This window comes from Diabrotica virgifera, chromosome 1 (assembly GCF_917563875.1).
Source record: "Diabrotica virgifera virgifera chromosome 1, PGI_DIABVI_V3a".
Lineage (NCBI taxonomy): Eukaryota > Metazoa > Arthropoda > Insecta > Coleoptera > Chrysomelidae > Diabrotica > Diabrotica virgifera.
Window position 1 is genome coordinate 297,466,414 of NC_065443.1, and position 26,538 is coordinate 297,492,951.

At 33.9% G+C, this 26,538-nt stretch overlaps 1 protein-coding gene across 10 annotated transcripts in view; it reads right to left on the reverse strand.

Annotated features, from left to right (window-relative positions):
* Nucleotides 1-8,803: 8,803 nt before the first annotated feature.
* Nucleotides 8,804-26,538, reverse strand: part of LOC126879159 (tetraspanin-6-like) — an 83,275-nt gene continuing 65,540 nt past the window's right edge. For all 10 annotated transcript variants that reach the window (XM_050642166.1, XM_050642158.1, XM_050642164.1 and 7 more), the window contains 3 exons: nucleotides 22,032-22,316; nucleotides 16,109-16,225; nucleotides 8,804-8,992 (listed from right to left, as the gene is read on the reverse strand). In XM_050642166.1, coding sequence (XP_050498123.1) covers nucleotides 8,930-8,992; nucleotides 16,109-16,225; nucleotides 22,032-22,316 — 465 coding nt within the window. In that variant the 3' untranslated portion in view covers nucleotides 8,804-8,929. The remainder of the gene's footprint in view (nucleotides 8,993-16,108; nucleotides 16,226-22,031; nucleotides 22,317-26,538) is intronic.

Consider the following 26,538-nt stretch of genomic DNA (forward strand, 5'->3'; position numbering starts at 1 on the left):
TATATTCAGTCTTTATTGAGTTGTATACACGGAAATTCTTAAGTGATGTTTTCCCAACATTGTAAAGAAAACCGTAAATGAAGTGAGTCAGTGTCATTTTTAGTACAGTCTGTTAGCAAGGTTTGTTTAAGCTTAAGAAAAAGATAAAGCTCTGCTGGTAAGTATAATAAGAGAGGGGGTATAGGCAGGCGCGGATACAGGGGGGGGTCAACGAGTCCATGGACCCCTGTATTGTATTTAGTCTATAAGTATTTTTTTATTATTTATTATTTTTTTCTGTTAACTCTAAACTTTAAGCCATCAGTACAAAACTAAATTACACGACAACCGCTTTCAAAGAATTGAAAGAAGCCATAAAATCTAATAAAACACCCTTCTCTGAAAAATAATCTGCAGGCGCATTTGTCTGGGTACCGGTGGAACCATAAACAACGGAAACATTTTTCTCAATTCAAATAATAACAAAAATGATATTTTAAAATGCAAATACATTACAATGAAATCAAGACCTTATCTCATGAAAATTTGCGAAACAATGAAGATATAAAAATTTGTATTTTACTAGATAATCCATGCGTACCTTACCATTGATGGTTAGAAAGGTTAATCTTTATGGTAAAGAACGACCAGTGAGATTAATAGTCATGAATTGTCTATCAATCCTTTTGATACCGTAGGTATCTGGGATTATACAATGTATTTTATCCTTAGAGTAAGTGTGAGTCGTATGGCCAAATCTGGAAAATATAACATTTGAGGTAAGTCTGCCGACCCCCCTATTATGAATTTCTATATCCGCGCCTGGGTATAGGCATAGACCTTATACAGTTGAATTCTGAACGACCTCTCTTGGACCTTTTATAAAGCACCACATTTTCTTTTGTAGACCATAAAAATCATGCCCCATTTCTGTTGAAAAACGTCCCCAAGACATTATTGATACCTTCTTACATTCTTACGAGAGTATGTGTTTCGTTTTTTATTGTCTTGTAGCTTTTTGCAGAACCGTTTCTACTTTTCTTTGTGTTTTTATTTTTTGAATACGCATTTTGTTGAATGTTCCCGCACATTTTCAATTTTTTAATTCTGTCGTTGTTTTATCTCTGGTACTATGTCATCGCCAATACGGGAGTTAAAATCACTCATAAGGATAATATCTATATTCATTTTATGGTACTATGGAGGTAAGCTTTCTCTTGTATTGACATTATTAATAGTTCTTGAATTAGTCTATTGTTGAGTGGTTTTCCGGAAATCCAAACTGTATATATGGTTCATTAACAAGTGCTTAAGAAGTTTCACTGTAGTTTATCAAACAATTTGAATACAGTAGATAACAAGAGATGCAAACAGACATTAATTATGTAAGTCAACATGATGATTGCTTCTCGTGGCAAAGTACAAGTAAAAAAAAAGAATGTGTGTGTACTTTTTACGCACGTAAGAAGTTATACTTCTATTATAATATAATCTAACTTCATATTACGATTTCAACGAAATCAATATATCTACTTATCAGTACCGGTATCAGTACCGTTGATTCTGTAAAATTTCTTGGTATTTTTTTAGACAGCAACCTTAAATGGTCCCACCATATCGATTTGTTAAGGAAGAAACTATCCTGAGCTTGCTATGCTATAAGATCTGTTTCGAATGAACTCAATTTAGCATCTTCCAAAATAACATATTTTTCTTTGTTCGAGTCACATCTTCGTTATGGTCTTCCTTTTTGGGGTTCTGCTACAGCTGCCCAAGTCGATGTTATTTTCAAATTACAAAAAAGAGCAATTAGATATCTGTTTGGCCTCAGAAGAACAACACATTGCAGAAGTTACTTCAAAGATCACAAAATTTTAACCCTTCCATCTTTGTATATTTTAGAAACTGTTTGCTTAATTCGTAAACATCTACATGTCTTTCCACCAAGACCTAATCATGACTACTTCACGAGAAATTCTACGTTTGACGTCTATATGCCGACCCCGTGCTCTGAGTTAGTAAAGAAATCTATATTATATTCCGCAAAAAAACTTTACAACCATCTCCCTCTACAACTTAAATCTGCTGCATCTTTCCCCAAATTCCGTAAACTGACAAAAGCCTACCTATCTGAAAGACCATATTATTCAGTAGAAGATTTTCTTAATCAATAACTAAGAAATTACAGTACCCTTTGCACAAGTAGTATTTTTATTATCATTTTTTTGTCATTGGGTTATTTTGTATATTTGGGTGTCATATGCAGCAGCTTAACTTTTAAACTTATTAATTACTAGGTAGACTATGCATTTGCAATTTACTTAAATTTTGCAATTGATTACTTCTGTTTAACTTCATTATTATTGTTATTATTGTAAATATATTGACGATTTATGTAATTTTAGTAAATTGGATTGTTATTGTTTTGTTTTCTTGACTTTTTATAAGCTTTGTCGATAAAATTGTACAATTTTTCATGACAATAAAGCATATTTCTATTCTATTCTATACTTTAAACAGTTTTTTGTATTGTATTTAAATATTAAACTAATTTTAGAAAGAACTAAAAGAATACCAACAATTAAAAAAAAGAAAAAAAAATATGACTTTGTCAGGATTTGAACGGGGGACCTCTCGATCCGTAGGCGAATGCTCTACCGATGAGCTACCACCGTTGTGTATGCATTCGATCATTTCTCGGACATAATTACAATCACGGTGACGATAGATTAATTGAAAATAAACATTTTCAATAATACTTATGTAGAATTGTAAATATTTTACCTTATATTTTTAAATTCCCCTGTATATAATTTTTCTTAATTATTATTACGAAAACGAAATCAGAGTCTAAGTCTAACACATATGTACCTACGTTGGCACAGATGGGTGGAACGAATCGGGATTACTACGATAGCCGGTCCGAAATACTGCTAACGTTGAATCGTTAAGGCTATGGGTACATAATTCGCAAATATTGTACGTGTATCCCTACTTTATCTGTCTTTACACGGCAAATTACGTGTAGTAAAATTCACACTGGTATGGATATGTAAAGATTACTAGAATGTCATTCTACTTGAAAATGTCATCATTAATTTAAAGAGATGGCTTTTGAATGTTCTTGGATAACTGTTATTTTTATAATTGCAAATTATTAATTCAGTTAATAAATGTGATAATCTTTTCACTAACTATGTATTCAGTGATTGTAATAATTTATTTGTACAACAAAAACTAATACTCAATCGAGAAAAGAGGAAAAGTGTTAAAGTGATTTTTTAATAATATATTGTTACGGAACGCTTACAATTTTGAACATCTTTAACAACAAAATACTTGGATCACAGAATATATTATCCTGACGTAATCTCTGCTTGGATCTTCCACAAATAATACACAATAAATCACTTTTTATTAAGTTCACTTCTTAAATCAATTATTTATCAAATACACTATATATCAATAATATTTAATCAATATTTCAAAATATTCCCGATGCAATGTCAAATATTTAAAATTGTCACTGATTGTCAGTGTCTGACTGACAATATATGCTGGCAATATTATATTCGGCTGAGTGCGTTGTAAGACAAAGATAGATTTGGAAAATATTACCACGGCATTGTGTTCATTTTTTTCGAATCCTGAAAAAACCAATAAATATTTTTGAAAAATTTAAACGCAGAATGAAAGACTAAATGATTACCGAGGGCCGAAAGTCCCTCAGAATAAATAAAAAGTTTATTTTGAATGAGATATTTGAAATTAAAAATCACACTAAATTTTCTCTTAGTTTTTCACCCCTGTAACTTAAAATAAACATTATAGAAGTTCTCAGGGACTTTCGCCCCTCGCTAATAACGTAATCTTTCATTCTGCGTTTAAATTTTTAAAAAATACTTATTAGTTTTCTCAGGATTCGAAAAAAATGAATCCTCATTTGAATAGCATTGCAGCCGAAAATACGTACCCATCCTCTTAAGGCCTAATTAATTAAGAATAACATTCGCAACTTTGAACCAATTTTAATAGTTTGGTTCTCATGGGAAAACGAAAAAGGGAGATTAGATGTATTTAAGAGAATTTGTTTTAGCGTGGGGGTTGTATAGTCAGTCGATTTTTAGATTCGAATGAAAGAGGCTGTATTTGACGATAATCGAAAGGGTGCGAATAAGACGAAACATATATTGACAAGCCGGTCATACAGGGTGTTAGTAAATAAGTATGAAAAATTTTAAGGGCTAATTCTACATGAAAAATTAATGCCAGTTTGCTCTATAAACATATGTCCGCAAATGCTTAGTTTCGGAGATACGGGATGTTGAAATTTTTATTTCAAACTGCCAATTTATTTATTGCTCTAAGACCAGTTGAAAATGAAATTTGGTGAGTTTTAGGAGGTAGTTATTACAAATTTTATGACATACAATTAAGAATTTTGTATTCATCATTGACGCGCCTACGGGCAATGGTCTGAATTATTTTAAAGAAAAAAATAGTACGCCACTGAGATATTTCGAATTAGAAATTCTTTTTAAATTCCACGTCTAATTTATGATAAAAACCTTTCTTGCCTTTTTTTCATATGATGCACCGTTTTTATGCAGAAAAATAAAAACTCTTGGCGCATATTTTTCATTTCTTAATACATGATCAAGAAGTATCCAATATAATAATACTAAACTAGAACAATAATAGAAAATATTACTAATACCATTTCAACTAGGTGCAAAGCTGCAAGAAATGTTTAAAATGATCTCCTTTACAGGTAACAGAAGAATTTTATATTCATCATTGGCGCGCGTACGGGTAATGGTCTGTATTTTTTGAAGAAAAAAATAGTACGCCACTGAGATATGTCAAACTAAAAATCATTTTTGAATTCCTCCTTCAATTTAGGACAAAAAATCTTTCTTGCCTTTTTTTCATATGCGGCGCCGTTTTTATGCAAAAAAATTAAACATCTTGACGTTTACAAAGTATTTGAACTAAGTTTCTATGCATATGGAAACTACCTCAAATATTTGGTAAGCTTTAAGATTTTTTTATTTTTTTCTATAAAACGGCGCCTCGTATGAAAAAAAGGCAAGAAAGGTTTTTTTCTCAGTGGCGTACTATTTTTTTCTTCAAAAAATTCAGACCATTACCCGTACGCGCGCCAATGATGAATGTAAAATTCTTCTGTTATCTGTAAAGGAGATTATTTTAAACATTTCTTGCAGCTTTGCATCTAGTTGAAATCTTATTAGTAATATTTTCTGTTATTGTTCTAGTTTAGTATTATTATATTGGATATATCTTGATGATGTACTAAGAAATGAAAAATACGCGCCAAGATGTTTTATTTTTCTGCATAAAAACGGTGCATCATATGGAAAAAAGGCAAGAAAGGTTTTTTATCATAAATTAGACATGGAATTTAAAAATAATTTTTAGTTCGAAATATTTCAGTGGCGTACTATTTTTTTCTTTAAAAAAATTCAGACCATTGCCCGTAGGCGCGCCAATGATGAATACAAAATTTTAAATTGTATGTCAAAAAATTTGTAATAACTACCTCCAAAAACTCACCAAATTTCATTTTCATAGCTCAACTGGTCTTAGAGCAATAAATAAATTGGCAGTTTGAAATAAAAATTTCAACACCCCGTATCTCCGAAACTAAGCATTTACGGACATATGTTTATAAAGCAAACTGGTATTAATTTTTCATGTAGAATTAGCCCTTAAAATTTTTCATACTTATTTACTAACACCCTGTATATTAAGTAGATAATCGCGATGATTTCAAAGACATTTTCTTTTGTGAGAACTCGTAAAATTTTAGTCGCAATTACACAAACACTTTTACATTTCGTCAATTTAATAGTATAAATAATTTAGTTATCTATTTTATTAATTAAAACTGTTAAACATCACACGGACTTTTATTACGATTGTCTTTAAGGAATCCCACCCTTATTACAAGGAGGACAAATCCACAGACACAAAAATTATAATAAATATATTTACTAAAAACACTTTTTTTCTCTTTTTTGGCTTGGACTATGGTCATTCAGCCAGTCTCAATCAAAAGTAAATGTATTAAAGATATTGCCAATTAGTGAAACTTGGTTGTTATAATATTATTACAATTTTTTACTTCTTATTTACCTACTCATTACAGCTAATGTACATAATATGTTAATAAATATAAATATATTATACTACTTAATGTTTATCAAGAACACATAGTGTATACATTTTACAAATAAAAATATTAATCTTAATATTAAAATAAATGCATTCTTTTTTGTATTTTATTTTAGTTTTTTGTTTTGTTTTGTTTTTTTTTGTCACTACGATAGGATGTCAACCCGGTTCATCCCCGCGGAGGTTTAAATCTTCTTAGTGATGTTTTCTTTAATTTTTTTATTTTATTTTTTTTTAAGATTTTTTTTTAATTATTAATTTTTTTTATTTATTTTTTTTTGTTTCATGTTTTTATTTTTTTTTTATTTTTTTTTTCTTTTTATTTTTTTTATTTTTTTTATATTTTTTAAACATATTTTACAAATACTTATAACTAATTACAATAATATTTTACTATCCGACAAGAAAGATACCAAACAGTCAAAAATTTTCTTTTTATTCAGTGACAGAATAAAGAGAATATTTACAGGGAGTGGGATGTTCTGGTCTATAATTCTTTTAATTAGGTGATTGGTTAGGTGTTTATGCTTTTTGCATTCAAAAAATATGTGGTTCAAGTCACTTTTAACATCACATTCTTGACAAATATTCGAATCTAATATGTTTATTTTAAATAAATGTGCAGGATAACATGCATGTCCAAATCTAATTCTACTGATGGTGGATATGTATTTGCGAGGGAGGGTGAAATTCTTATACCAAGGTTTTTCTGGAATAATCGGTTGTATCAAACTGTATTGTGTTGTTGAAATGTTACAGTACCTTTCCCAGTGTGTTTTCCAGCTCTTCATCTGTTCAGTTCTTAAACAAGCAAAAGCATGTAGAATGCAGGGCTGATATTTGGTTACTGTTCCATGGATGAGGGAATTTTTAGTTAATTGGTCTACATGCTTATTATGTGTAAGTCCTGAATGTGCTTTAATCCACATAAGTTTTATTTTTGGGGTGTGTTTATTAATTTCAAATAAGATTTTTTTTATTAAAAAAATGTATGGATTAGAAGTACTACAAGGTAGGTGAGGTGTTTGAATAGCAGTAAGCACAGATAATGAATCAGATAAAATTACTGCGGAATTATAGGATGCCAACTTGAAATAAATTAAAGCCTCATATACCGCCGCAGCCTCGGCAGTAAAAATGGAGAAATTTGAGGGCAGTTTAAACATTTTTTCTATAAATTTATCTGGAATATAAAAGGCACAACCAGTACCATTTGAACTTTTGGATGCATCTGTATAAATACAAACAGATTTTGACCAATTTGTAAGGTAGTTGTTTAAAACAATACTGTTTAATAAAGAGTGCTCATGATAACTGGGTTGTATTATATCTACTTGATTTAGTAACTCAAAGAAATCTTCGAAATCTACCACTTTATTTGCAACTGCAAGTTCAGTATTATTATCCGCAGTGTTTCGAAATGCGTCACATAACGGTGGCGAGTTTTTGTGAGCCCAATATTTATTTGTTAAATCAAAATAATTTAAAGTACTAATTTCTTTATATAAACAAGTGTTGTAACATCGGATCTTAAGAAGACATTTTTGACTGAGATATTCCCTTCTGAATTTAGTCGGCGGTTCCATTGTTTCAACATAGAGTGGTTCAATAGGGGTAGATCTCATAGCACCTATGCAACAGCGCAATACTGTGTTTAGAAAAACATCTATGCGACCTAAAATATATTTACTAGCCGATCCATACAGTACTGAGCCATAATCTATAATAGATCTGATATATGAACGATAAAATAAAAGACATGTTTCAACATCTGCACCCCACCAAGTTTTTGCAATTGATTTAAGAAAATTTAGTGTTTTACTGCATCTATCAAGCATAAAATCAACGTGCAGTTTCCAGGTCAATTTGGTATCCAGAATCATACCCAGATATTTTACTGATTTACAAACAGGAAAGTAATCATCATTTAATTGTATTTGTTCTCTTTGAGGTAGGTACATTGTGTCTAGTGAATATACAAATGTTAGACTTGTTGTTTGCTAACTCAAAACCATTTTTTTTAAACCACTCACGGCAATGTTCATGGATATTTTCCAATGTATTTAAGCCACTATTATATTTTTTAGATTCAGTATAAATACAAAAGTCATCAGCATATTGTATTATATTAAACGAAATATTGTCGATACTAATATTATGAAAATCAGCTGTGTAAAGATTAAATAGAAAAGGACTTAAAACTGACCCCTGTGGAAGACCTGAGCTATTAAAACGTGGTCCAATGAGTTTACTATTTTCAACCCTGATATATATTTTCCTGTTTTTGTAGAAATTGACAATATTTTGAGCTAGAAGAGAAGGTATTTCGAATCGATGAATCATTTTGTCTTTTAGCATATCTAAATTAACACAGTCATATGCACCTTCAATATCCAAACATAACATTGGTACATATGTATTTCGAGAATATGCATACTAATAATATATTCTTTTCACGCACACCTTATTTGCGCTACATAACTTAAAATGTGCAGCGACTAATACCATACTGTCGGTGTGCGCATGCGCCCAGAAAAATAAAACTTCACCCTCGTGCCTAAAGAAGTATAGCTTTAAAAGATCTAGTGTGAAAACAGTTAAATTGTCAACTAACTGAGACACCAAATAATCTTTTTTAATAAAACTTTATTTCAGATAAAAAAATATTTCGTCTTACATTTAAAAAAATCACAATGGCACACGGTCCCTTAGATTTGACCGTTATATTCTTAAAAAAATAAAATAGACTAAAGCCTCAGTGTGGCATTGATAATTTGTCAGATATATAAACTCCTAGGATTAGTACTCCTTTGCCAATCTGAAACAAAAACAATAATTACGAAAAAGTTAACAAAAATTCTATATACTATATACAATATACATAATATTAGTTCCCCATTCTTCCAGTATTTTATTGTGTTTTATCATTTTGTTACTTAATACTGTTAGTTGTTCCGTCATTGCTGCTCCATAATATTTCAGCAGATAAGCATAAAATATTAGAAAGATAAGTAGGGAAACACCTTATTCAGGGTTGTCCAACTGGCAGCCCGCGGGCCGCATCCGGCCCGCGAGGCTATTTGTTGTGGCCCACGTAAGATTTTCGAAAAGCATATATTTTCTTTAAATGCTGCCACTGTGAAAAAAGATTTTTTTTATATTTTATGGTTTAGCAGTGTTTTTACATCACAAGTACTGTACCGCGTGCCGCTTCGCGGACGTGTAACGAACACAATCGTCCTCCACCACTATGAGAACGGCACTGATTACTGCGCATCACAGTTCACGCAGGCCACACCTCCCACTGCTTACCATCCGTCGCCAGCCGCCATCGTGCCAGTGTGCTACTGTCACGTAGGCTAGTCGGCTAATCTATTACGTTGCTAGTGAACAGTGAACTTGATTAATTCTTTGTCTTGATTCCTCTTATACAATAATGAGTGTAAAACCAGTAAAACGGAAAATTGATAGTGAGAACAGAATTTACAAAGAAAGTTGGGAGAGTGATTACTTGATTGCTAACAATAATGGAAAGTTGCAGTGCTTAGTGTGCATGAATGTCGTTTCAGTGCCTAAAGAATATAATGTGAGAAGACATTACACAACAGTGCATGAAAATAAGTATGCTACGTACACAAATGAAGGTCGGCGTGCCCTAGTTGCAGATTTGAAGAAAAAGCTTAAACAGCAAACTGGTATGTTCAGCAAAATATTACACTCTCAAACGCATTCTTTGCATGCATCTTATGCCGTGTCGCTTGAGCTGGCAAAGGCAAAAAAACCTTTCACTGATGGCAATTTGATAAAAAAATGTGCTGTTGAAATGGCCACAGATTTCGGTGATTCTAAAATGGCGGAGAAATTTGAATCAGTGCCACTTTCACATCAAACCATACAAAGAAGGATTGTTGCTATGGGTGAGCAAGTAGAAAAATCTATGCTTAGCCTGGTTAAGAAAAGTTCATATTTCTCACTTTGTTTGGATGAAAGCACTGATCAAACCGATGTTAGTCAGCTGTTAATATTTGTGCGCACTACTTTTGATGATTTTACCAGTAAAGAGGAGTTATTTGATATTTGTCCTCTTTATGGAACAACAAAAGGAAAAGACATCTATGAGGCTGTGAAGAAAACAGTTGACAGAATTGGAGGCTTTGATAAATGTTCAGCCATAGCAACAGACGGGGCCCCATCAATGACAGGTAAAAAAATTGGATTAGTGGGTCTGCTTCGAGAGAATGGTGTCACTTGCCCAATAATTCATTGTATTATGGAGCTTTATGTGGAAAATCAGTCAAGGAAGATCAAGTTTTCCAAACCGTGATTAAGATTATAAATATGATTAGAGGTGGAAATCGAATTCTTTTACACAGGCAACTTAAGCAGTTTTTAGTGGAAACAGAGGCTGAGTATGGAGACTTGCTAATGTACAACCATGTAAGGTGGCTGAGTGCAGGAAAGTGCATGGAACGATTTTTTGCCATAAGAAAGGAAATCCCTGCATTCCTCAACAAATACGTTTCATCTGATACAACTGATCTGAACCACCTAAGATTTGCCGATGACATCGTTTTAATATCTGATAGAGTTGATAAAGCTACAAAAATGCTGCACACGCTCTATAAAGTGTCAAAAACAATTGGTCTTAAAATTAACACCTCAAAGACAAAATTTATGACCAACCTTGTAGTCAGCGATAAAATTCAGATTGAGAGTCATAGATAGCATCGACCAAGTAATAGCTTACAAATATCTAGGGCATGAGATTCGTTTAGGCCGAGATAACCAGACAACTGAAATACAAAGAAGGATAGGTCTCACATGGGCTGCCTTCGGTAGATTAAATAACATTTTCAAGTCTAATATTCCAGTTTTTTTAAAAAGAAAGGTTTTTGACAAGTGTGTTTTGCCGGTTCTTACATATGGTGCAGAAACACTAACTCTGACAAAAAGAACAATAAATAAAATAAGAATTACACAACGCGCTATGGAAAGATCAATGCTAGGTATTACCATCAGAGATAAAGTACCGAACCTAGAAATAAGAAGAAGAACAGGAGTCACGGAGGCAGTTGAAAGAATAGCCATGGCTAAATGGGCTTGGGCAGGACATGTTGCCAGACTGACGGATGACAGATGGACCAAAAAGATTCTGGAATGGCGACCAAGGCAGGAGGCATATCGAAGCAGAGGACGACCACCGACTAGATGGACGGATGATATCAAGCGCATCACCACAAATTGGATGCAAGAAGCTCAAGATAGAAATAGGTGGAAATTTTTACGGGAGGCCTACGTTCAGCAGTGGACAAATATAGGCTAGTTGATGATGACACAACTGAACTGGAAGAGAAGTTTAAGGATCCAGATTTCTTAAGACAGTTAGCTTTTATAACAGATCTGACTAATCATCTTAACATGTTAAACTTGAGTCGTCAAGGAAGAAACCAGACGGTTTCAGATTTGATCGGAATGATAAACGGATTCCGGAATAAGCTGAACGTGTTTAAACGTGCTTTGGAAAAGAACAACCTGACACACTTCCCTAGCTGTCTGCAAATAGCAGAAGAATTCAACGGTGAGGAAAATATTGAGTTTTCATCCTGCATTTCACAAATTGAACAAGTTATTGATGAATTCAATACAAGATTTGAAGAAATTGAAAGTCTCAAAAGCAGTGTACTTTATAATAACCCTCTTGGAGCAACCATTGATGATCAACCACCCAACTTACAGCTTGAGTTATGTGATCTTCAAGCAGACATGTTCCTAATCACCAGACAAGAAAAGGGACCTGAATTTTTCAAATTACTGTCAAAGGAGAAATTCCCAAACCTGCGAGATTTTGGACTGAAAATGACGTCAATGTTCGGAAGCACATATACATGTGAAAGTGCCTTTTCCTCCATGAAATACATAAAAAACAAAAACAGAAGCAACCTTACCGATTCTTCCTTACGTCATCTTATGAGACTGTCTACAACTGAACTGGAGGTGGACATTTCTTCATTGGTGGATGAAGCCGATCGACCACAGTCCTCACACTAATTGGATACATCTTTTTTGTTGCTTTTGCAATGTTTGTCTTGATTATTGAAAAGTGTTATGAATAAATTTTCCGTTTATAAAAAAATGTAGTTGTTGAGCAATAAAAGAAATAATACTCTTTTTTGTTTTAATTATTTTTATACCTCACTTTATTTTGTTGGAGAAAGTATTTTGAGCAACTCTTAAATACAGAAAACCCCACAACGACAGGGCAACAAAGACAGTACCAGTTAGCCGAACCTGAAATACAAGGGCCCACACTAGCTGAAGTAAAGTCCGCAATTTCGTCCCTAAAAAACCATAAAGCCCCAGGCCCAGACGGCATACAGGCGGAACTACTAAAAAAAGGGGGAGACAAACTACATCTTGAGATATATCATCTTATAAGAGAAGTCTGGGAAAGAGAAGAAATACCGAAACACTGGCATGAAAGCCATATAATACCTATTCACAAGAAGGGAGACAAACAAATATGTCGGAACTATAGAGGAATATCGTTAATTAATACAACATACAAGATTATATCCATAATACTGTTTAGAAGATTAACTCCATACGCAGAGGAAATAATAGGCGACTACCAAAGCGGATTCAGACCGGGAAGGTCGACTATAGACCAGATCTTCGTCCTACGCCAGGTGTTGGAAAAAAACTGGGAATTCAACCGCGATGTACGCCAAATCTTCGTGGACTTCAAACAAGCTTACGATTCTGTTAGCAGAGAAGCATTGTGGGAGACTATGGTAGAAATGGGAGTACCTGGAAAACTGGTACGATTGGCAAAGGTGAGCACGGAGAACGCTTCCGCACGAATCAGAGTTGGCAGCAACACGTCGGAGGAATTCCTCATTGACACCGGACTTAGACAAGGAGATCCTATCGCCCCCCTGCTGTTTAACTTCGCACTGGAACATGCAGTAAGGAAAGCTCAGCCACAACTGACACAACGGATTTGCCGCCCAAGGATCAAAAATACTATTAGCCTTTGCGGATGACGTGGACACAATTGCACAATCCACCAGAGATGCAAAAGAAGTTTTCACCCTATTCGAGAACGGAGCCAAGGAAGTTGGTCTTAAGGTCAACGAGGACAAGACCAAGTACATGGTGGTTACGAAGAACCCAAGACCAAGGGTTAGACAAAACGTAACAATTAATGAATACAATTTTGAAGTCGTCAAAGAATTTAAGTACTTGGGAGCGATCATAACATCTGAAAATAACTATGAAAAGGACGTGGCAGCCAGGATTATTGCAGGAAACAGGGCATATTACTCGTTAAGGACCCTACTTAAATCAAAAATACTCTCAAGACCAGCAAAAATAAGAGTATATAAGACAATAATTCGTCCCACAATAACGTATGGAAGCGAAACCTGGACTCTAAATCAGCGGGAAACAACAAAATTACTGGTACTTGAAAGAAAGATACTGCGGACTATCTATGGGCCTTGCAGAGAAGAGACAACAGGAGAATGGAGAAGAAGATACAATGATGAACTCCAGACAATATACGGAGATGAAAACATAGTACGCTACATTAAATCAAACAGAATACGATGGGCGGGTCACGTACTAAGATCAAGTGACGAAAGACTTCTAAACGCCACATTCTGGGAAAGGCCCGATGGAAAAAGGTCAGTTGGTCGCCCAAGAAAGAGATGGAAGGACGCAGTAGCCAGCGATCTACGCAAAATGGGAGAACAGCAATGGGAAATAGCTGCTCAGGACCGACAACAATGGAGGGAAATAGTAAACGCGGCCAAGACTCACATAGAGTTGTAGAGCCAAATGATGATGATGATGACTTTATTTTGTTATTACTTGTAACAAAATTATTATATGGCCCGCGACAACATCAAAGGTTTTAGTTTTGACCCTTGAGGCATTGCGCATTGTAGAAATTCCAAGGAAACTGTTTAATATTAGAATATAAATAAAACTTATAAAGAAATTAATCTAAATGGTATAGTATATTTTAGCACTCATATATACTGTAGCATTTCTCAAGGCATACATAAGAATTTAGACTTTTTGCACAAAATTTTTTTAATTAAGCTGCTAAATCTACCTTTTCATATTTTACTTTACCATATTATAACAAAGTGCCATAATAATAAGTGTTTTCTTCACGTGCAATGAGTAGATACTATCAAGAATGCTCAACTATTTTCAATGGGAAATAAGCCACAATTTTACCAAAAAAATGATTTTATTAACGTTTCGACGCCCAAGTCGGGTGTCGTTGTCAAAATACAAAATAATACTAAATTAAACAAAAATGTTGTTGCCTAGTTTAAAAATTCTTCTAATAATTTATTTAATCTGACTCATTTATATCGGCAATTCAGACATATATTATATATTTTAAAGTAGAAGACTTTAAAATGATATTGCCAATATTGATGAGTTGCGTTCCTGGGACGACTTTACTAAAAGATAGTTCATTTGATTACATGAAATCAAACCAACACAAGAATATCCGCCACAAAAAATCATAGCATATGATCTGTCTTTAAAAGGACAACCAAATGCAACGGTGGCAGTAAAATTCTCGCGTTAGAGACTCCATAGTAAATCACGAGGGAAAACCAGGAAAAACCTCGTGATACTATCCCGACATCGTAAGTATTTGGGCTTACATTTAGTTTACTCTCAAATCTAATACCAAATTCCGACTTTACATATTTATAAAATAATAAAAATTTATGAAATTTTTATTAAAATTTCATAAATTTATAAAATCTATGAAATTTTTATTATTTTATGAAATTTCTGACTTTTTAAAACCTAACAATGAACAAGAAAGAACAAAGAATTGTATTTATACAATACCTTGTGAATACGAATATTTTTATTTAGGTGAAACATCAAGACCATTAAACGTTAGAATAAGTGAACATCAGTCTTATATTAAAATAGAGAATTTATTTCTATAGTCTAAAAATAGAGAATTTGATAGATCTCAAATAGGTCAACACGCATGGGATAATGAACATGCGAGAGTTCAGTGGAGAGATTTCTATGGTCCTGAAAGAAACAGTAAAAAGAGAAAAATCAAAGAAGCGGCTCTAATTATGCTAAATGAAACCAATTTTGTCGCAAATTCCTCGGTAAAATGCAGTAGGATGTGGTTACCCATACTAAAAGAGGAAGTCAATAGAAAGAAAATACCACGATTAGTAAGTCAGTAACATATCTAGAGTACATATTTTATATTTTAATATTATGTATATGATATCTATGTATTATTATTAATATTATTTATAATTTAAAATAGCATATATATGTATAAAGTCGGAATTTGGAAGATTTGAGAGTAAACTAAATGTAATCCCAAATACTTACGATGTCGGGATAGTATCACGAGGTTTTTCCTGGTTTTCCCTCGTGATTTACTATGGAGTCTCTGACGCGAGAATTTTACTACCACCGTTGCATTTGGTTGTCTTTTTAAAGACAGATCACATGCTATGATTTTTTGTGGCGGATATTCTTGAGTTGGGTTGATTTCATGTAATCAAATGTACTATCTTTTAGTAAAGTCGTCCCAGGAACGCAACTCTTCAATATTGGCAATATCATTTTAAAATCTTCTACTTTAAAATATATATGTCTGAATTGCCGATATAAATGAGTCAGATTAAATAAATTATTAGAAGAATTTTTTACTAGGCAACAACATTTTTGTTTAACTTAGTATTATTTTGTATTTTGACAACGACACCCGACTTAAGCGTCGAAACGTTAATAAAATCATTTTTTTGGCAAAATTGTGGCTTATTTCCCATTGAAAATAGTTGATTATAAAAATGTCATAAGGAAATAGCTTCAGAACAACCTCAAGAACGCTGAAACATATAGAAATTAAAATAAATGTACAAACCTCTATGACTGCCATAATATAGCATTGAGATTTTAGGATATTCTCGTGCCACCATAGGTCTCGACTGAGTAAATCCAAACAGGAACTTGTAAAGTATGCTTTTGATGTACAATTGAGCTAAAACGAAAAATAAAAAAAGTTTGTAATTTAATTTGCAATGATGATAAATTATAGATAAAATTATACTAATTGTTTATGCAATAAACAAGTGCAATCAAGTATACAAGTCTTTCCTTGCACATGACAAGAAGGGATCGGTTTTCTGTGGTTTACCCAACGCCTTTCATACTTATACCTATTCATAGGGAGCTAAGCTTAAGACGCGCCTTAAGATTAAATATAAATGTAAATCCTTAAAGTATAAGCTGTAGCTTAAGATCTGTTGGTGCAACCGGGTATAAAGTAATTAAATTTCAGTAATTCAATATCCAGGCAATAATAACATCTAGCCCAGTAAATGAACGGGAAATTCGGCGATACCGTGTAATTTTCTGGGGCAACTCCGAATTGCATGAAAATTTGGATTTAGGTTCTACTTACCCTCCACTTCAAAGTTGAAATTGTGCCGTTGGTTGCTTTTACTTGGGGGGTGACAGTCACCCCTTCTCGGGGGTGAAAAAACATACGTTCAAGATAAGACCGGAAATGGATAAATTGACTGATTTTAAGCAACTTTTGTTCTATTGAGTTTTTTACGTAAGTCAATACTTTTCGAGTTATTTGCCATTGAAAATGTTGATTTTTCGACAAAAAAATTACGTTTTCAGACGGTTTTTCGCAAATAACTGAAAAAGTAAATATTTTATCGAAAAAAATATCCTTAGCAAAAGTATAGTATATAAAAAACCCAAAAAAATGGTGTATCAGTAAGGTCTACCTATCAATCAAATATAAACAAAGTTGTAGCTCATGAAAAATACGTTCTTATTCGTCTAATTCCAAATCGAATATATCAAGGTGAAATCACCGAAAAATTAAGCACTTTTCGGGAAAAATCCATTTAAATTTTTTTAATTGTTTATAAAAAGCTTTGTTTTAATTGTTAACAAAAGTTTTAGCATTAAAAATAAGCCCTCTTTAGGCCCTCTTTTTTTTTGTAAAAAATCATGAAAATCTCGCCGTGTTTAGCTCCCCAAATAAAATTAATCGCTACCGCTTTACAAACAATTTACTTACCTATCTATTTTTTATATGATCTGTCAGTCTCACCGGTTTAAAGTGTTTATTTTTGAAAGGGTTATAATTGAGAAAGCTTGAATGGGTCACTAATCACGAGTGTATGCAAATTTTGAACAGCCATATCTTAACCAATTTTTGTCTTACGGAGAAATAATATGAAAGTATCATATTTATAATAGCAAAACCTACATTGTTTTACTCTTTAAGATTTTTCTTAGCACTAATACTTTTTAAGTTATTTTGAAAAAATGAAATTTTTCAAAAATTTTTAGAAATTTTTTTTACTATAAAACCAAATGTTTACACATACAGTTAAAATAGATGGTAAAGCCAAACGATTAATTTCATTTAGGGTGCTAAATAGGGGGAGGTTTTCAAGAATTTTTTTACAAAAAAAAGGGGCCAACTTTTTTTTCCAGTGTAACTCGTTTATTTTTGATGCTGTAAACTTTTGTAAAAAACAAATAATAAGATTTTTTTCGATACTTTAAAAATGTTAAAGGTTTTCCCGAAAAACTCTTCTTTCTTCGGTGATTTCGCGTTGAATTATTCGATTTCTACTCAATTTGTAGACTTTACTGGTACACCATTTTTTCGTTTTTTTATAGACTACACTTTTGCTAAAAACATTTTTTTCGATAAAATATTTACTTTTTGAGTTATTTGGGAAAAACGGTCTGAAAACGCAGTTTTTTTGTTGAAAAATCTTCATTTTAAATCGCGAATAACTCGAAAAGTATTGACTTACGTAAAAAACTTTATAAAACAAAAGGTGCGTAAAATAAGCCAATTTATCCATTTTCGGCCTTATTTTAAACACGCGTTTTTCACCCCCCGAGAAGAGGTAAATGTCACCCCCCAAGTAAAAGCAACCAACGGCACAAATTCAACTTTGAAGTGGAGGGTAAGTAGAACGTAATTCCAAATTTTCATGCAATTCGGAGTTGCCCCTGGAAATTACACTCCAAAACGGTCATTTATTGAGCTAATCATATATTATAACATAATATTAACTAATTCGCCTAAACACGACTCCCGGAACACAACAAGCCAGAAACAACGCAGTCATCCTATTCCGAAGACAATAAAGACTTAGCTTATACTTTTACATTTTTATTTAAGCTTAAGGCACGTCTTAAGCTTAAGATCTGTTGGTAAAACCAGGCAAATGCTCATATTAGTTCCAAACATATCAAATTACAATTAACTCCAAATTACAGCCAAAAACAATAAAGCACTCGGACCAGATCAAATTCCTGCTGAGCTACTTAAACTTTTGGATGAGGAAAACATTACCAACTTAACCACTTTCTTTAACAAAATTTACAACGAAGGAAAAATACCAGATGATTGGTTGGAGTCATTGTTTATAACATTACCAAAGAAAAGCAGGCCCACCAAATGTAACGATTTTAGACTAATCAGTTTGATGAGTCACGCACTTAAGATATTTTTACGAATTATACAAAACCGAGTATCCCTTCTGTAAAAAATCCACAAGGAAAAAGTTTTCCTGTAGTTGGCTGTATACCATGTAATACAAAAAAACAGTAAAATCCTGTATAAAAGGTATATTTAAAAAACCCTCAAAAGGGCCACATCAAAATCACATAACTAGTTTTCGACTGGTTTACCAGTCATCATCAGTGCTTACGTGCAATGTACATACTAACCACCAAGATAGTATTATACAAAAATATGTGGGTCAAAGCGGGTATAAAGTAATTAAATTTCAGTAATTCAATATCCAGGCAATAATAACATCATATATTATAACATAATATTAACTAATTCGCCTAAACACGACTCCCGGAACACAACAAGCCAGAAACAACGCACTCATCCTATTCCGAAGACAATATCGTTATTTAATGCCTGGTTGCACCAACAGATCTTAAGCTCCAGCTTAGCTTATACTTTTACATTTTTATTTAAGCTTAAGGCACGTCTTAAGCTTAAGATCTGTTGGTAAATCCAGGCAAATGCTCATATTAGTTCCAAACATATCAAATTACAATTAACTCCAAATTACAGCCAAAAACAATAAAGCACCCGGACCAGATCAAATCCCTGCTGAGCTACTTAAACTTTTGGATGAGGAAAACATTACCAACTTAACCACTTTCTTTAACAAAATTTACAACGAAGGAAAAATACCAGATGATTGGTTGGAGTCATTATTTATAACATTACCAAAGAAAAGCAGGCCCACCAAATGTAACGATTTTAGACTAATCAGTTTGATGAGTCACGCACTTAAGATATTTTTACGAATTATACAAAACCGAGTATTCCTTCTGTAAAAAATCCACAAGGAAAAAGTTTTCCTGTAGTTGGCTGTATACCATGTAATACAAAAAAACAGTAAAATCCTGTATAAAAGGTATATTTAAAAAACCCTCAAAAGGGCCACATGAAAATCACATAACTAGTTTTCGACTGGTTTACCAGTCATCATCAGTGCTTACGTGCAATGTACATGCTAACCACCAAGATAGTAATATACAAAAATATGTGGGTCAAAGCGGGTATAAAGTAATTAAATTTCAGTAATTCAATATCCAGGCAATAATAACATCATATATTATAACATAATATTAACTAATTCGCCTAAACACGACTCCCGGAACACAACAAGCCAGAAACAACGCACTCATCCTATTCCGAAGACAATAAAGACACTTAACCTATCGTTATTTAATGCCTGGTTGCACCAACAGATCTTAAGCTCCAGCTTAGCTTATACTTTTACATTTTTATTTAAGCTTAAGGCACGTCTTAAGCTTAAGATCTGTTGGTAAATCCAGGCAAATGCTCATATTAGTTCCAAACATATCAAATTACAATTAACTCCAAATTACAGCCAAAAACAATAAAGCACCCGGACCAGATCAAATCCCTGCTGAGCTACTTAAACTTTTGGATGAGGAAAACATTACCAACTTAACCACTTTCTTTAACAAAATTTACAACGAAGGAAAAATACCAGATGATTGGTTGGAGTCATTGTTTATAACATTACCAAAGAAAAGCAGGCCCACCAAATGTAACGATTTTAGACTAATCAGTTTGATGAGTCACGCACTTAAGATATTTTTACGAATTATACAAAACCGAGTATTCCTTCTGTAAAAAATCCACAAGGAAAAAGTTTTCCTGTAGTTGGCTGTATACCATGTAATACAAAAAAACAGTAAAATCCTGTATAAAAGGTATATTTAAAAAACCCTCAAAAGGGTCACATTAAAATCACATAACTAGTTTTCGACTGGTTTACCAGTCATCATCAGTGCTTACGTGCAATGTACATGCTAACCACCAAGATAGTATTATACAAAAATATGTGGGTCAAAGCCCAGTAAAAGTATTCCGTCAAGGAAACATTGGTTTAAAATGCTACCTTAAGCCTGGATGTTTAAAATATTTAAATGGAGGGTTTTTTAAATATACCTTTTATACAGGATTTTACTGTTTTTTTTATTCCTTCTGTGTGAAAGTAGAATGGGTAATAAGCAATTTGGATTTAGAGATGGTCTAGGAACTAGAGAGGCACTATTTTGTATGCACGTTCTTTTACAAAAAAGCTATGAATTCCGAAAGAATGTTTATGTTTGTTTCATGACTTCGAGAAGGCATTCGACCGAGTACAACACGAGATACTTTTCAATTGCCTACAGGCAGTAGGACTTGACCACTACGATATAAGACTGCTAAAATACTCATACTACAATCAAGTAGCATCTATCCAAGTTGGAGATAGTCGTACTGAAAAACTACCCATCAAACGTGGTGTGCGACAGGGTTGTGTTTTGTCACCCAGTCTCTTTAATCTGTACTCTGAAGAAATCTTTAGGGAAGCTTTGGACGACAGACAAGAGGGAGTAAGACTGGGCGGAGAAGTAATCAACAATATCAGATATGCTGACGACACAGCCATTCTTGCAGAAAATTTAGACGATCTCCAGACATTAGTAAATCTAGTCAGTGAAGCAAGTTATCGGAGAGGACTAAAAATCAATATTTCAAAGACAAAGTGGATGGTAGTTGGAAAGATAAATGTAGATCAAGGCATGCTTTCTCTTGATGGAGAGGAGATAGAACGAGTAAACCATTTTAAATACCTTGGCAGTTGGTTAAATGTAAATTGCGACTGTGATGAAGAAATAATATCCAGGATTGGAATATCACGTAAGGCTTTTATGACCTGGAAACCAGTTTTATGCAACCGAAGCCTGTCGATGAAGATTCGCAAGAACGTCCTAAAATGTTACGTGTGGTCTATATTATTGTATGGTTGTGAGACATGGACGTTAAAAACCACAATGCTAAATACATCAGAAGCATCCAAATTGTTGTGCTATCGACGAATCCTAAAGATATCGTGGGTTTCGCACACTTCCAATGATACTGTTCTCCAAATGATGAATTCAGAACGTCTGCTCATAAACATCATACAGAGGAGAAAAACAGAATACTTCGGCCATATAATTAGAGGGCCTAAATACCATCTACTTCGCCTTATAATACAAAGAAAAGTGGAGGGAAAGAGATGGAGTGGTCGAAAGAAACTTTCATGGTTGCGTAATATTAGACAATGGTGTGGTTCCACGGTAAAATAATTATTTCGCGCAAGAGCCGATAGAGAGAGGTTTTAGGAACTTGTAAACATGATGACAGCCAACGTCTAAATACGGACACGTCACCTGAAGAAGAAGAAGATATCAAATTACATAAAAATACTTACATTATCACAGCAAGAACTTGGAATATCTAACCCTATAGCCGTCCAATCATTGTAGCTTGAAATTCCACAGCACTCGAGACGTTGTTGCATGTTATTCCATGCCTTCTGGTGGTTTTTACTGCTGTTGAATTGGTAAAATGAATGACTCACCGATTTGTTCAAATCGGGAAGATCGAAAGAATTAGTTACATGCCATTCTCCATTAGCATCCTCGATGCTGTACAAGAAACCTATGGTTGACCCGACTATAACCAAGATACTGGTTAAAGTTATTACACCTAATAGCTAAAATATAAACGTGATAATTTAAACGGGAAGTCTTTAGAAAAAGATAAGACAATCTAGTTTAATAATACACTGAAAATATCTAACAATAAAACACTGAAAACGTTAGTTTTCTATACTTCTACAAAATGTATTATAACTATGTGACTACAGCTGTTTCGGCAGAGTGCCTTTCTCAAGTGATTTAGATTACTATGGGTGTGCCTTTTTAAAGTCTTTAACTGAAGAGGTTGAGGAGTGGGAGCTGTTTGTCTTGAGTTGGCCATTCAGAATTATATCTGTATTTTTCAATTTATTAATTTCCATAGATTCTAATAAAGATAGCTTAAGGCCTTTCTGGCTATTTTTGTTGTTATCTTGCCAGTATATATGTGATAGAGCAGAAGGTACTGGGTTCTTTCTGTGATGGTGGATAGACTAATTTCAAGGCTTTCTTATGGAGTTTTTGGTTTAAAATTTTATTAATTGTTTGTTCGTTATAGCCATTGTTTACTGCTATTTGTTTAATGATGTTCAGATCTCGAAGTTATTTTTTGTCGAAGTCTATGTATATATCATGCTATGGTAGACTGCTAATTTGTGTTGTGTAGGATGGGATGATGAATTGTGTATAGTTGTGACAGTATGGGTAGGTTTATGATATACGGAGAACTCATGTTTGTTGCGTAGTCTGGTAATTGTTACATCTAGAAAGTTTATGGCGGACTTATTCTGTTCTGTTTCTATTCTAAACTCAATATTACTATGAAGTGAATTAATGTATGATAAAAAATTGGTCAAGTTGCCTGTTAGTTCCTGTAAAGCATACTAGTATATCATCCACGTATCTCCACCAATATAAGAACTGTTTAAATACGGGATGTTTAGAAATTGTTGTTCCAAGCTGGTCCATAAATATATCTGATAGCAATGGGCTTAGATGATTACCCATAATAAGTCCTGCACTGTTGTTTGTGTATATTTGATTATTGAATTCAAAATAGTCTGGATTTATGCAAATTTCAAGAAGGTGTAAAATTTCAGATGCAATGATCGGATTTGTATTATTATGGTCTAAAAGATTTTTAACTGAAAGAAAAGTTTCTGTAGGAGGAACACTAGGAAAAATATTTTTTACGTCAAATGAGATTAGTCTGGAGTTGTTGGGCAATTGAAAATGTTGTATTTTATTAACTAGTTCTAGTGTATTTTCTACGGTGAATTTAGGTGAAAATTTATAGAAAACAAACGTTTTCAGTGTTTTATTGTTAGATAAAATGAACTTCCATCAAGTAACGGTCGAATCCATCAATTACACTGAAAATAATTAGAATATTGACAATTAACAAGATAGTGTGCTCCAAATCAATTAAATTCAAAATCTTGTCACTTCCGTGAACAGATTAGTTGGTCTGTATCAGTCACTGGGCGAAGTGCTTCTTTTTCGAGCAGGGAAAGCTCTCTCTCTCCTATGACGCTACAGCCCAAATTGGGCCCTGGTCTCCCCCAGCATCCGCCTCCAAGTATCTTTGTCTCTGGCTCCTCTTCTCCATTGTCCACCCTCAATATCTCTTCCTTCGGCATCGGTTCTCACTTCGTATATCCACCTTTTCCTGGTCTTCCTGCTGGCCGACGTCCCACCATAGTGCCGTAAGTGTTCTACTAGGTGTTCATTATCCATTCTTATAACGTGTCTTGTCCAGCGCAATATTTGTATTTTTGCATAATTTGCTATAAAAGGTTCCCTGTAATATTGGTATGACTCGTGGTTGAACCTTATTCTCCATATACCATTGTCGCAAATGGATTCCAGTATCCTCCTTTATATCTTTCAAAAGTATTAATAAGGTTTAATTGTCTTTTCAGTGATGATCCATGTTTCTACACCATATGTTGCTATTGGTCGTATGATGGTTTTATATATTTTAAACTCAACTTCCCTATGGATATCTTTGGATCCAAACTCCTGAGACAGAGAAGTATGCTTTATTTCTTCCTCCTCACTGCCATTCTCAGTTATCTGTACACCCAAGTATGTGACCTGTTCTACTACTTCTATATTAGCGTTGTCTATTGTTAAATTCTGCAAGTTTTGTTGGTTCCTTGCTTGTATTAGGGCTTTAGTTTTATCTACGTTGACTGCCAGTCCTATTTCTTTAGCATTTGCTTCAAGCTTGACATATAGTTCTGTGACGTCTCTTGCGGTTCTTCCCATTAAATTTACATCATCTGCGTATATTGCAATCTGCCTAGACTTATTAACCAGTAAATTTTTTGGGTTTACGGACATTTTTCTTATGATCTATTCCATACTGTCGGTGCCAGCCCATCTCCCTGTTTTAGCCCTTTAGTTATCTGGAAGGGATCTGTTAATTCATTTTGAACTCGTACTTGCGTTTCTGTGTGAGTCATGGTGTTTTGAACTAACTTTACCAATTTCCTTGGTATACCAAATTCTTGCATGCAGGGTAGATCAACAACAGATGCAATTTTCATTGTAAGGCAACTGATGGAAAAATACAGGAATAAAGAGACCAACGCTCATATGGTATTCATTGATCTTGAGAAAGCATAATATAATAGAGTTCCTCGAGAGTCTGTGGTGGGCACTCAATAAGAAAGGAGTCCCTGGAGAATATGTAAATATTGTGAGAGATATGTATGAGGGAGTAGTGTTAGGACAGGTGTGGGAGAGACTGATAAATTTATGAATTGGTGTTAATAGGAAATAGTGAAAGAGACTTAGAACAAAAACTGAAACAGTGGAGACAAGCTCTGGAGGAAAAAGATTTAAAACTTAGTAGGACAAAAACATAGTATGTGGAATGTTCATTTAAAGATGCAGTTACTGCAAATAAAATGGTATCTTTGGATGGTGAAATGATTGTGAAAAACAATAGTTTTAAGTACCTAGGATCGGTATTACAGAGTAATGGAGAAATAGATTGAGATGCATGCGGTAGAATCAGGGCTGGATGGATGAAGTGGAAAGTGGAAAGACAGAAAAATTCCAATGAAGCTGAAGGAAAAATTCTATAAAACAGCCATAAGACCGGCTATGATGTACGGAACTGAATGTTGAGCAGTGAAAAGGAAAGGGGAACAACGATTGCATGTGGAGGAAATGAGAATGCTTAGATGGATGAGTGGGGTGACAAACAAGGATAAAATTAGAAATGAGTATATTAGTAAAATGAGACAGCATAGGTTAAGATGGTTTGGTCATGTTCAACTTCGAGACGTTAATCACCCAATACGAAAAATAGCTGAAGTGCAGATTTCTGGAAGGAGTAGGAGAGGAAGACCAAAAAAGACCTGGGGGGAGACGATAAGGCAGGACATGTTGGTAAAAGGGATTAACATTGATATGACCCAAGATAGAATTGTGTGGAGAAATGCAATTAGGGAAGCCGATCCCGCATAGGGATAAGGCAAAGAGAATGATGATGACCAAATTCTTGCATAATTACATATATTTTATCTCTCTATGTATGTTATCATAGGCTTGTCGAAAATCTACAAAGATTTGGTAGATATCTATGTCGTCCTCCCAGGCTTTAGCTAATATTATTTGTTTTACGTTGAACATCTGGTCAGTAGTAGACCGTCCTGGTCTGAATCCGGCATGGAATTCTCATATGATTTGTTCTGTGAAGTGTCTTAATCTCCGGTTTATGCATAGGCGTAACCAGGATGATCCTAAGGGGGGGTTACAACTACCTGAAAGGGGGGGGGGGGTTACAACTACTGGAAGGTCTCTGAGGGCTATGGTGTTAAGCGTATAGAGCTCAAAGTACATCCCAATGGGGGGGGGGGTTACAACCCCCAAAACCCCCCCTGGTTACGCCTATGGGTTTATGATCCACGTAAACACCTTATAACTCACACAGAGTAAGAACATGCCTCTATAATTTTTGTAACTAAGTTGGTCTCCCTTCTTGTGGACTGGGCATATAATTGCTCTTTTTGTATCCCTCTCTGAGTTGTTTCAGGAATTTATATGCTCCCCTAGTATCATTGGAAAATATATGTTCCCTTAAAAGTTAATCTATTAACATCGACCTAGTGCCATTTCAATTTTACAATTTAATATTATAAACATGTAACGTAAAGGTTTTATTAACCAAAATGTGGGCTAGTTTCAACTACAATTAGAATGTTTCACTGATGATGATCTGACTGGACCGAAAACGTTCTGAAGAATTGTAATCCATTTGGATGAATTTTAAAATTTTTAACTAAA